At 42.9% G+C, this 13484-nt stretch overlaps 1 protein-coding gene across 1 annotated transcript in view; it reads left to right on the top strand.

Annotated features, from left to right (window-relative positions):
- Positions 1-13484, top strand: part of stard15 (StAR-related lipid transfer (START) domain containing 15) — a 164272-nt gene that overhangs the window by 123496 nt on the left and 27292 nt on the right. The window contains exons 3-4 of the mRNA XM_043711001.2: positions 1375-1478; positions 2790-2907. Of these exons, the coding sequence (XP_043566936.1) occupies positions 1375-1478; positions 2790-2907 (222 nt within the window). The remainder of the gene's footprint in view (positions 1-1374; positions 1479-2789; positions 2908-13484) is intronic.

Below are 13484 nucleotides of genomic sequence, written 5' to 3'. Positions count from 1 at the left end.
GAATTAGAGAAACAAAAGTGTGAATGGTGTACAAGTCGTGCAAAAGACAAAGTGGTCATTAGAATAAAGAAAGAACAATGAAAGATTACAGCCCAGGAACAAGCCCTTCAGCCTTCCAAGCCTGAGCCAATCCAAATCTACTGTCTAAACCTGTCACCCAATTCCTAAGCATCTGGATCCCTCTGCTCCCCACCTACTCATGCATCCGTCCAGACGCATCTTAAATGAATCTACAGATGCTCAGTAGCAGCAGTGGGTACCATCTACAAAGCTCACCAAGACTCCTAAGACCTTCCAAACCCATGACAACTTCCATCTCGAAGGACAAGGGCAACATGAATGGGAACACCACCCCCTGCAAGCCACTCACTATCCTGACAGGAAATATATCGCTGTTTCTTCACTGTCACTGGGTCTAAATCTTGGAATTCTCTCCGTAATGGCATTGTGGGTCAACCTACAGCACACGGACTGCAGCTCACTGCCACCTCCTGAAGGACATTGAATTGTGGAACAGACTTGAGGGGCTGAATTGCCTACTTCCATTTCTATGTTCTTAACTAGAACTGGACATTAAATGCTGGCCTAACCAGCAACAATCACATCCCATGAGTGAATGAAAAACAAAATTGAAATATTGCTTCCTATTCTTGGTAGCTAGTATACAGCTGGCTAACCTGCCAGTGGCGATGTATGGGTAGGTCAGAGCTTTAACTGGTACAATGCAAAGCTTACAACAAAGCTATATTGAGCATTCAGGATCCTGACAAAGGGGTTCGGCCCAAAACATTGACGTTCCTGCTCCTCGAATGCTGTCTGACCTGCTGTGCTCTTCCAGCTTTACATTTATTAACTCTGACCTCCTGCATCTGCAGTCCTTACTGTCTCCTATCTTCAGCATTGCTGAAAAAACACTGACACTCAATAGAACAATTCACAAAATACTAAAGTAAAGGGACACATCTTTTTACTGGATGAGAAGAGAGCGCTGATTGGTTGGCAAATGGACTTTGAATGGAAAAGGTCTTGAATGAAGAATGCATTAATCAGGTGAAGATATGGAATGTACTGCCTGAGAGCATGAAGGAGGCAGGTTCACTCAAGTGACTAGGGTCTGGAATGCAGTGTCTGAGTGTGTGGTGGAGGCAGGTTCACTCAAAGAGAGAACTGCATCATTTTCTCTTGGGAAGATCCATGGCCACAGAGCACAGGCTGTGGTGTAGCACTGGGAGAATTCTACTTGTGGAGATGATGACCAAGTGGCCTGTCCAGAATCGGTAATTGTAAATACAGCTCCTTAATACAATCGGTAATTGTAAATACAGCTATTGCAGTTTTACTGACAGTGAAATGTTCTGTGCTTATTTCTGTTAGGGAAATGTCCAAGTCCACTGAAGAACAGAGACTTTGTTACTCTGCGTTCTTGGCTGCCTCTTGGCAATGACTACATGATTATCAACTACTCTGTGAAGCACCCAGTGAGTATCATTCTGTGAAGAGGTATTCCTGTCCAATGGGAAGTATGGTTTGTTTTTTTGCTTTTGAAAATACCTTGCATATAATGTCACAAAATATAAAATGCAGGGTTCAAGTGGAGGTCTTCCACAAAACAAAGGCTTTATCACTGCTAATAGTTCAGTGAATGGGAGAAAGCAGCATATTCTGAGCATCTTACTGTTCCATGTGTGAACAAAATGTTTACAGGCTGTGGCCCAGACTGTGGCTGAATTTGAAGTGTTTGCTCCTTCAGAGCTTGACTTTCAGACCATAGAGAGACATCCTGGCATCTGGTGGGTTCAGGAAAGCACAGACGCTGAGTTTCCTATAAACCTGAGGGAAGATGGATACTATAGGAATAAACATCAAATAGAAGCAATATGACAGTAGGAGGCAGAGGTCTCATAATAATAATATTAGGATCATGGGCTCGAAATCAAAACAGTAGATGGTGAAAATGATATAAGTAAGAGTAACCACACATAGTCCTAGTGGTAACAAACTGCCTCCTTCACATTGAGGATAGCTTCCATTGTGTTGTATGGCATTATCACTGTTATAAATAGAATAGACCTCAAAAGAATCAAGCAGCTCAAGACTGGCATCCATGAGGTGATGTGGGCCATCAGCAGCAACAGAATCGTGCTCTAACAAAACCTGCAAGCTCATGGCCCAGCATATCCCCCACTCAACCATTACCATCAAGCTGGGGAAGAACCTTGGTTCAATGGAGAGTGCAGGAGGGCATGCCAGGATCAGCACCAGGCATACCTAAGAAAGCAATGAGGTGTCAACCTGGTGAAGGTTGAGGTATCTGCCTAGTGAAGCCACCAAACAGGACCCTATCTGCCCACCAAATGACATATGCAGCAAGAGATAGACAGTCAGTGATCTCATATCCAATGCATTAGATGTAAGCTCTGCAGTCCTACTACATTCAGTTATCAGTGGTGAAGGACAATCAAACAACTCACTGGAGGAAGAGGCTCTGGAAATCCAGGCTGAATAAACTCAATTTGGTTAAATTTCTGTCTTTGAGGTTTGCTGACTCTGAACGGCCGATTCTCACAGGAATGAACATTCCCAGAGATTTGCATTGAGCAAGTTATTGATGTCAGGATTTTCAACTTATTATGCAAAACAAATGATTGAATAAATTATGGGTGACAAAACAATAGACCCAGGCATTGAAGTGATTGTGTCTTTGGGAAGAGAAACCACTGCTGCACAGAAATATCTTTTCTCAGTTCAAGATTATTAACTGTTATCACTATCTATATCTTTATTTCCAGAAATATCCCCCAAAGAAGGATATTGTGCGAGCAGTCTCACTTCAGACTGGCTACTTGATCAAATCAAATGGAGCTAACAGTTGTACCTTGTACTATCTAACCCAAGTGGACCCAAGAGGTGAGTGCAGGAACAGAATACTCAAATCCTCTGCCACAAATTGATTTCGAAATTTGTCCTTCCAGTGGTTCAGTGAATAGATTTAGCAATATGCATTAAGAACATGAGGAGACCATTCAGTCCTACCATCCCAGACTGGTATTTGATACAATCATGACTGATTAGCATCTCAACTTAATTTTTAAACATACTCAATACCCAAACCTAACACAAAGCTTCTAGCTTCAGATTATAAACTCTGATTAGTTCCAGTGTCACATATCTTTTGGGTTAAGATTGGGATTGAAGTGGCATAGGGTTTGAGGGGTGAAGAAGGGTGCAGGATACAAAGAAATCAATTGGTTCATTGCAATGTTTGATTCATAATATATAAAAGATTTGACTGATACAAATAAACAAACTCATGGAGTTAAATAATTGGATGATTATCATCAATATGAAAGGTGAACAGTGGAGGGAAACATTGTGCTTCTTCTTATTCATTCATGGGATGTGGGCATCACTGGCTGGACCAGCATTTATTGCTCATCCCTAAGTGTCCAAAGACAGTTAAGAGTTAACCACATTGATGTGGGTCTGGAGTCATGTGTAGGCCAGACTACGTAAGGACCCTAAAGTCTAGATTAGAGTGGTGCTGGAAAAACACAACAGGTCAGGCAGCATCCAAGGAGCAGGAAAATCGATGTTTCAGGCAAAAGCCCTTCATCAGGAATGAAATGGGGTGCGCATTGTGAGGGTGAGAGTTGGAGTGGGGGAGGGGGTAGACAGGTTGAGGCAGTTAATGTCTCGGCAGCAGTTGAAAATGAAGAGATCGAGTTTGGGTAATAGGCCAGCATGGGGTGTCCAGCTGGATGGAGTGTGTTGGAGGCATTTGAAGGGATCTCCGGAAGCTGGGCGGGAGTCCTGATTGTGAAAGTAAGCTCAGAGGCGGAGGCGGCGGAAGAGGTGTTCGACATCACGGCGTGTATTAAATTCATTGACACATGGGCAGAGGGGGATAAAGGTGAGGCCTTTGCTGAGGACTGATCGTTCGTCCTCAGTGAGGGGGAGTTTGGGGGGAGATGGTGAAAACTTGGCAGGGCTGGGAGCTAGGACCTGGGGTAGGTGTGGAGCTGGGAGTGGGGGCAGAGCCTATAACTGTAGTGGGCATGGTGGTAAGGGGAATGGGATGGAGTTATTAGCAGGGATGGTGTTCCCCTCAGGGTTCTGGGGGGGCGGGGATGGTGACAGTGGGATCTGTGAGGGTCCTGTCAGTATACAGATGAATGTTGTTGGTGGGTGCAGAATTGGTGGTGAACACGGCAGTGGGGGCGTTGCGGGAGTCGCTGAACGTGTGACATCACGATGACATCAGGGCTGGAAGTGATGTCATGTGTGGTGCATGTGAAATCATGAGGGACGGAAGTGGCTGTTCAAGCGGCCATGATGGGGGTGAAACTTACATCATTGATCATCGTGGGGATGGTAACTGTACCAGCCTCATGGCTAATGGCGTCTGAGCAGTTCTAGAGGCCAGGGGAACCTTCTGGAATGTTTGAGGAGTGCTGGTTATGGAGGTGGGTATATAAAAGTTTGTTGTACTTACAGTTTTTGATGTTTGACGTGGTGTTAAAATACTGTTTGTTGAGAGTATGAATTCTTCTTAGGATATAGTACAGGAGGGGTCCTGTGCAATTCTGAGAGGGTGTGGCCCTCAGTTGAGGCAGGGCTGACTGTAGAGAGGTTAGGTGCTGGCACATTGCTGCGAGTGTGGAGTGGAGGATCCTGAAGGAGAACCATTGCTGGTGGTTTTGAATCTGTAGTCTGTACTGATGGTCCTGTTCAGATCCGAACTGTGCTGGTTTGAATGTAGTCCGGAGTCCATGTGGGATCAGTTGGTTGTGGAGGTAGGCACTGAGGAAGCAAATGTGGCCGTGGTACCAAGTCTGTTTCAGTACATGGTTGAAGAGCTTCAGGGCAGAGGAAATGACGTGGGGGTTGCAGTGAGAGAGAGACTCACTGAGCTTCTTGTAGAAAGAGGAGGAGAACTTCTTCAAGGTAGGCATCCTTGAGTGATGGAAAAGGATAGACCAGATCTAAAAGTTGAAGTTCTAAATTGGAGAAAGGCCAATTTTGATGGTATTAGGCAACAACTTTCAAAAGCTGATTGGGGCAGATGTTCGCAGGTAAAGGGCCGGCTGGAAAATGGGAAGCCTTCAGAAAGAAGATAATGAGAATTCAGAGAAAGTATATTCCTGTTAGGGTGAAAGGAAAGGCTAGTGGGTATAGGGAATTCTGGATGACTAAAGAAATTGAGGGTTTGTTTAAGAAAAAGAAGGAAGCATATGTCAGGTATAGAGACAGGATAGATCGAGTGAATCCTTAGAAGAGTATAAAGGCAGTAGGAGTATACTTAAGAGGGAAATCAGGAGGGAAAAAAGGGGACATGAGATAGTTTTGGCAAATAGAAGTAAGGTGAATCCAAAGGGTTCTTACAAATACATTAAGGACAAAAGGGTAACTAGGGAGAAAATAGGGCCCCTCAAAGATCAACAAGGTGGCCTTTGTGTGGAGCTGCAGAAAATGGGGGAGATACTAAACAAGTATTTTGCGTCATTATTTACTGTGGAAAAGGATATGGCAGGTATAGAATGTAGGGAAATAGATGGTGACACCTTGAAAAATGTCCATATTACAGAGGAGGAAATGCTGGATGTCTTGAAATGCATAAAGGTGGATAAATCCCCGGGACCTGGTCAGATGTACCCTGGAACTCTGTGAGAAGCTGGGAAAGTGATTGCTGGGCCTCTTGCAAAAAGACCCTAAAGACCATTTAATGAACCAAATGGCTTTTTCCTGACAACTAGCAATGGTTTACGGTCATTAAACTTTTGTTTCCAGATTACTATTGAATTCAAATTCTAATTCAAGTTATATTTGTATCATCGATAGTCACAGGTGAGGTGCCAGAAGACTGGAGGTTGGCTAATGTGGTGCCTCTGTTTAAGAAAGGTAGGAAGGACAAGCCAGGGAACTATAGACCGGTGAGCCTGACGTCCTGGTGGACAAGTTGTTGGAGGGAATCCTGAAGGACAGGTTTACACGTATTTGGAAAGGCCAGGACTGATTAGGGATAGTCGAACATGGCTTTGTGCGTGGGAAATCATGTCTCACAAACTTGATTGAGTTTTTTGAAGAAGTAGCAAAGAGGATTGATGAGGGTGGAGTGTTGGACGTGATCTATATGGACTTCAGTTCGTCAAAGTTCCTCATAGGAGACTGGTTAGCAAGGTTATACCTCATGGAATATAGGGAGAACTAGCCATTTAGGTACATAACAGGCTCGAAGGTAGAAGACAGAGGGTGGTGGTGAAGAGTTGTTTTTCAGACTGGAGGCCTGTGACCACTGGAGTGCCAAAAGGATTGGTGCTGGGTCCACTACTTTTCATCATTTATATAAATGATTTGGATTTGAGCATAAGAGGTATAGTTTGTAAGTTTGCAGATTACAGCAAAATTGGAGGTGTAGGGGACAGCGAAGAAGGTTACCTCAGATTAAAACGGGATCTTGATCAGATGGGCCAATGGGCTGAGGAGTGGCAGATGGAGTTTAATTTAGATCAATGCGAAGTGCTACATTTTGGCAAGGTAAATCTTACCAAGACTTATACACTTAATGGTAAGGTCTGAGGAAGTGTTGCTGAACAAAGAGACCTTGGAGTGTAGTTTCATAGCTCCTTGAAAGTGGAGTTGCAAGTGAATAGGATAGTGAAGAAGGCACTTGTTATGCATTTCGTTATTGGTCAGAGTATTGAGTACAGGAGTTGGCAGGTCATGTTGTGGATGTACAGGCCATTGGTTAGGCCACTTTTGAAATATTGCGTGCAATTCTGGTCTCCTTCCTATCGGAAGGATGTTGTGAAACTTGAAAGGCTTCAGAAAAGATTTACAAGGATGTTGCCAGGGTTAGAGGGTGTGAGCTATAGGGAGAGGCTGAACAGGCTGGGGCTATTTTCCCTAGAGCGTCGAAGGGTGAGGAGTTACCTCATAGAGGTTTAAAGGTTTATAGGACAATGAGGGGCATGGGTAGGATAAATAGACAAAGTCTCTTCCCTGCTAGATGATTATAAATCTTATCTCTTATAATCCTTTCCAAAACTTTTCCTACAACAGAAGTAAGGCTCACTGGTTTATAATTACCTGAGACAACTCTACTGCCCTTCTTGAACAAGGGCACAACATTTGCAATCCTCCAGTCCTCTGGTACCAAGTCTATAGACAATGACGACTCAAATATCAAAGCCAAAGGCTCTGCTATCTCCTCCCTAGCTTTCCAGAGAATCTTTGGATAATCCCATCCGACACAGTGGACTTGTCTACTTTCACTCCTTCCAGAATTGATAACACCTGTTCATAACTAACCTCGATCCTTTCTAGTCTAATATCTCGTACCTCATTCTTCTGCTCTACAATATTCTCCTTTTCCTGAGTGCAAACCAATGAGAATGTTCATTTAGCACCTCTCCGATATTCACAGGGTCCACACTCAACTTCCTACTTCTGTCTTTGATTGGCCCTATTCCTACCCTAATCATCCTTTTATTCCTCATATACCTATAGAAAGCTTTAGGGCTCTCCTTTATTCTATTTGCTAAAAACTGCTCGAGGTATGGTTAGTAAGTTTGCAGATGACACCAAAATTGGAAGAGTAGTGGACAGTGAAGAAGGTTACCTCAGATTACAATAGGATCTTGATCAGATGAGCCAATGGGCTGAGGAGTGGCAGATGGAGTTTAATTTAGATAAATGCAAGGTGTTGTATTTTGGGAAAGAAAATCTTAACAGGACTTATACACTTAATGTTAAGGTCCTTGGCAGTGCTGCTGAACAAAGAGAACTTAGAGTGCAGGTTCAAAGCTCCTTGAAAATTGAGTCATATGTAGATAGGATAGTGAAGAAGGCATTTGGTATGCTTTCCTTTATTGGTCAGAGCATTGAATATAGGAGTTGGGAGGTCATGTTGTGGATGTACAGGATGTTGGTTAGGCTGCTTTTGAAATATTGCGTGCAATTCTGGTCTCCTTCCTATCGGAAGGATGTTGTGAAACTTGAAAGGCTTCAGAAAAGATTTACAAGGATGTTGCCAGGGTTAGAGGGTTTGAGCTATAGGGAGAGGCTGAACAGGATGGGGCTGTTTTCCCTGGAGCGTCGAAGGCTGAGGAGTGACCTCATAGAGGTTTATAGAATCATGAGGGGAATGGATAGGATAAATAGACAAAGTCTTTTCCCTGGGGTGGGGGAGTCCAGAACTGGAGGGCATAGATTTTGGGTGAGAGGGTAAAGATATAAAAGGGACCTAAGGGGCAACGTTTTCACGCAGAGAGTGGTGCGTTTATGGAATGAGCTGCCAGAAGAAGTGGATGGGTATATGAATAGGAAAGGTTTGGAGGGATATGGGCCGAGTGCTGGCAAATGGGACTAGATTAGGTTGGGATATCTGGTCAGCATAGATGAGTTGGACCGAAGGCTCTGTTTCTGTGCTGTACATCTCTATGACTCTGTGACAATAATGTAGCCATGTGAGTTCAGCAGAACCTGCTGCCTGAACCATGAGCAGCTGAGCCCCACACTCAGGAGACAATTGCATGTCCATGCCCCTCATAATCATCTACACCTAGAAGAGACTAGAATCCCCACATTGGGGGAACTGGCCATTCAGCCGAACAAGTTCACACTGACCCTCTGAAGAGCATCCCATCCAGACCTTTCCCATATGCATTTTCACAAGTAGCCTGTCTTGCCACCTTCAGGGATCTGTTGATAAACACCCAAGATCCCTTTGTTCCTTTGAGCTTCTTAACATCCTGCCATTCATTAAGTATTCCCTTGTTTTGTTCCTCTGTCAAAGTGCATTACCTGACATTTATCAGGGTTAAATTCCATCTGCCACTGATATGCCCATCTGACCAACCCTAATCTTCCTGTCACCTAAATCATTCTTCATCATTGCCATACACTTGGCCTATCTTATCTTCTCCCACACATTCTCATCTACATCATTTGTATCTATCATAAACATTCTGATCCCTGTGTTATGCGACTGGATACTGGTCTCCAGTCACAAAGCAACATTTTACCACCACCGTCTCTCTCTTGCCACTAAGGTGATTTTGGATCAAACATGTTAAATTTCTCTGGATCCCATGAGCCTGTATCTTATTTATTAATCTACCATGTCAAAGGCCTTGCTTAAATCAATATAAACTACATCAACTGCACTACCCTCATTGATACACTTGGTCACCTTCATGAAAGGTTCAGCCAGATTTGTTATGCATGCCCTTTCTCTGACAAAGCCACGCTGACTATTCCTGATCAAACCTTACCTATCCAAGTGGAGACTAATTCTGTACTTCAGAATTTTCTCCAATAGGTTCCAATAGGTGATCTATATGGACTTCAGTTCAACAAGGTTCCTCATGGTTAGCAAGGTTATACCTCATAGAACATAGGGAGAACTAGCCATTTGGGTATATAACAGACACCTGTATAGGGTAAATGAATAGGAAGAGTTTGGAGGGATATAGGCCGGGTACTGGCAAATGGGACTAGATTAGGTTGAGATATCTGATCGGCATGGATGAGTTGGACCAAAGGGTCTGTTTCTGTGTTGTGCATGTCTATGGCTCTATGATTGTGACTCTAACATCTCTCCTGAATGGCCTCCTGAACATTACAGTGCAGTACAGATCTTTTGGTCCCTGATGTTGTGCCGACTTATGAAATTAATCTGATGCCCATCTAACCTACACCATTCCATTATTATCCATATGTATGTCCAGTGCCCATTAAATTGCCCTTAATGTAGGCGAGGCTACTACAGTTGCAGGCAGGCCATTCCATGCCCCTAATATTTACTAATTCTTAGACTATATCGCTTGTTTCTAGAATCTTCAACCAGTGGAAAGATTTTATCTTTATATACATTGTCTTTCCTTGTTAATATCCTGAAAACCTTGATTAGATTCCCCATTAAAATTCTAAATTCTACAAAATAGGGGCCTAATTTGTCTCATATCATATCATAGCCCCTGAAGTCCAGGTATCATCCTTACAAACCTGCTTTGAACACTTTCCAGACGAAAATATTCTTCCTAAGGTGTGGTGTCCAGATCTGTTGATAGTACTCCAAGTGGGCTCTAACCTGGGTTTTGTATAACGTCAGCATAACATCTGCATCCTTATATCCAGACCTTTAGATCTGAAGGCCATCATTCCATGAGCTTTCTTGACTATTTTCTGCATCTGTTTGTGGCATTTTAAAGAGCTATATCTGAACCCTCAAATTTTGTTGAACTTTGTGCTCTCTAAAAGAAAACCCTGATTTATCCTTTTTCAATTTGAAATGGATAATCTCACACTTGCACATACCAAACTCCACCTGCTACATGCTGCCACTTTCTGCAGTATTTCTCCATTGAAATAATATTCTAGTTTTTGTTCTCCCTCCGAAATGAACTACATCACATTTTTCCACATTATACTTCATTTGCCAACTTGATGGGAAAATATCTGCTTAAATTATCTGCCTTTCCCAGTTCCCCTGAACAATTCCTTTATTGCATCCACCGTGTGATTAAAAAGAGTTACAGGATTTTGACTTTTTATTTTAACCTCAGCTAGAGTATTTTGTATAGTTGTGTGCACCACATTTTAGAAAAGATGTGCGAGAGTACAGAAATGAGTTACAGGAGTGGTTCCAAAAATGTGAAACTTCAGAGATGAGGATAGAGTGAAGATGTTGAGACTGATTTGGAGATGCCGGTGTTGGACTGGGGTGTACAAAGTTAAAAATCACACAAGATGTTGAGACTGTTCTCCTTGAAAAGCAAAAGGGTGAGACGAGATCTGTTTTTTCTACATTCACTGATGGGACATAGATGTTGCTGGCTGGCCAGCATTTTATTGCCCATCCCTGGTTGCCTTTGAGATGGTGATGGGGAACAGCCTTCTTGAATCGCTGCAATCCATTAGGTTGACTCACAATGCCCTTTGGGAGGGAATTTCAGGAAATTTGAAGAAATGATAGTGAAGCAACAGTGATATATTTCCAAGTTAGAATGATGAGTAGTTCAGAGGGGAACTTGCAGTAGTGTATCAGCTGCTCTTGTTCGTTCTAGATGGAAATGATCATCGGTCAGGAAGGTGCTGTTTGGTGAATATCTGCAGTGCAGAAACGCATATAAGTTTTCAAAACCATGTGTGAGCTGGATATAGCAGAAAGGGAGAAACTGTCCCAATTATAAAATCATTGGAAAGAAGAGAGCACAGGTTTAAAGTGATTTGCAAAGATTTTTATTCAATGCGTACTTAGAGTCTGGGATGCACTGCCTGGAAATGTGGTGGAGACAAGTTCAGCTGAAGCATTCAGGAGTGTATTAGATAGTTATTTGTATAGAAACAATGAACAGGATTATGGGGAAACATCAGAAAAAAGCACTGAGTCATAATACTCATTTTCAGTTCCTATGCAGGCACAATGGGCTGAATGGCCTCCTTCTGCAATATAACAGTGTAACAATTCTGTAATTATATATATATATATAGTATATATTCTGTAATTATATATTGTCAACATAGTTAATGGCTCATTCACGCACCAGTCATCTACCTGACCCACAAACTAATCCTATTAAAGGAGATAGTGTTCAAGGCAGTTTTGAGTTGGTTTCAGGTTTTCCAAACATTTTAACCCCTCTCCCTCCATCCTCAATTTTAAAACCTACACCCAGTATCTGCTAAATACCTCTTCAAATTCGTTAATTTCACCTTGAAAACATATTTAACTTCCCACTGTCATAAAATGCTCTTGCATCTTTCTAAATATATCACAGTTTGACAGCCAGGTCCCTGGATTCCTGTCCCATGGTCCATCTGTGAGGGATAGTGGCTTCCACTCTCTGTCATTTCCCTCAGGTCCATCAGAAATTCTCATTTGTATAACCACTTGATGGAGCTAGTGGGTCTGCTGATGTTGAACTTACAGGTTACAAAACTTTCACTTGAGTTCAGAATGACATGGAATTAGTCAAAGTGTTTAATTGATCGAAGAGAAAGTGTGGACTTCAAATGCTGGAGATGAGAGTCCAGAGTGTGGCACTGGAAAAGCACAGCAGGTCAGGCAGCATCCGAGGAGCAGGAGAACTGACGTTTCGGGCATAAGCCCTTTTTCCTGTTGAAGGGCTTATGCCTGAAATGTCAACTCTCCAGATCCTTGGGTGCTGCCTGACCTACTGTGCTTTTCCAGCACCACACTCTCGACTGTTCAATTCAGCTGAAAACAATTGTCTCCCTGCTAACAGTTTCTAAAAGCATTTAGATTCTGAGATGTCTAGGTGGAACAGATAACCAACAGGGGATTTTCAACCAAAGTATACAGGAAACCCACACACAGGCCAGATCCTTAACTACAATAGCAACCATTTCAATGTCCACTAACGCAGCTATGTCAGGACACAATTCAAAAGAGCCGTGACACACTGCAACACACCAGCACTACACGAGGAAAAGGAGTAATACTTACAAAAAATCTTTGCTAACAACGGATATCCCATCAGCTTCGTCTGCCGATGCCGTTCAACAAACAATGCCAAGAAGACACTGTACCTACCAATACACTGGCCACCTTACCCTGTGTGAAGAACATATCAGAATTAACGACCAGGCTGTTATGACCACTAGGTATTATGGGAGCACACCAACCAACAGCCACATGACACCAACTATTTACCAGGACTAAGGACCCCAAACCCACAGCATTTAGGACCAATATGGCATTCAAAATCCCTTGCAATAACTGCATCAAGCACTAAATTGGACAAACAGGTAGAAATCTAGCCGTCTGAATTCACAAACACCAACTGGCTACTAAATGACATGATCCATTCTGCCTCATCTCCGTACACGCAGAACAAGAGGAACATCAATTCAATTATGACAAAACCACCATTCTAGGACAAGCCAACCGGAGATACCCCAAAGAGTTCTTGGAGGCCTAGTTTTCTACCAAAAAGGCCATCAACAAACACAGAGGTAGATCTAGTGTATAAACTGCTGCAGAGAAGACCCAGAAGTGACACTCACCACAACAGACCAGACACACACAAAAACCAAGTGGAACAGAACAACAGCACCTCACGGAATTTGTCCTGATGATGTGACCCTGCATGGTATCAAAACATCTGCACAATAACTCAGCTGTTCAGCTGTTACCTCAAATGCTTTTAAGGGCTGAAGAAATTGAAGCTCTGGTGAAACTTTGAAATATATTAGATAGAATTATATGAAATATACAGCATAGAAATATCTGGCCAATCCCCTTGTTCTTTTTGAAATAAAGTCCACCCATCTTTCTCTAAGAGGTCCGAACCACCATGGGGATCTGGTCCACAGTTTCAATCACTTGTTAAATTTATTCCCTCTGAGTGGGCATCACTGTAAAGGTTGGCAGAACTCCCAGCTCCATTAGACTAGAATTAAATTCCTACAGTGTGGAAATAGAGCCTTCAGCCCAACAAGGCCACACCGACCTTCCGAAG

This window comes from Chiloscyllium plagiosum, unplaced genomic scaffold, assembly GCF_037043375.1.
Source record: "Chiloscyllium plagiosum isolate Xiang-an unplaced genomic scaffold, Cpla_swu_hap1 HiC_scaffold_16, whole genome shotgun sequence".
NCBI lineage: Eukaryota > Metazoa > Chordata > Chondrichthyes > Orectolobiformes > Hemiscylliidae > Chiloscyllium > Chiloscyllium plagiosum.
This window is presented reverse-complemented; position numbering and strand designations above follow the sequence as displayed.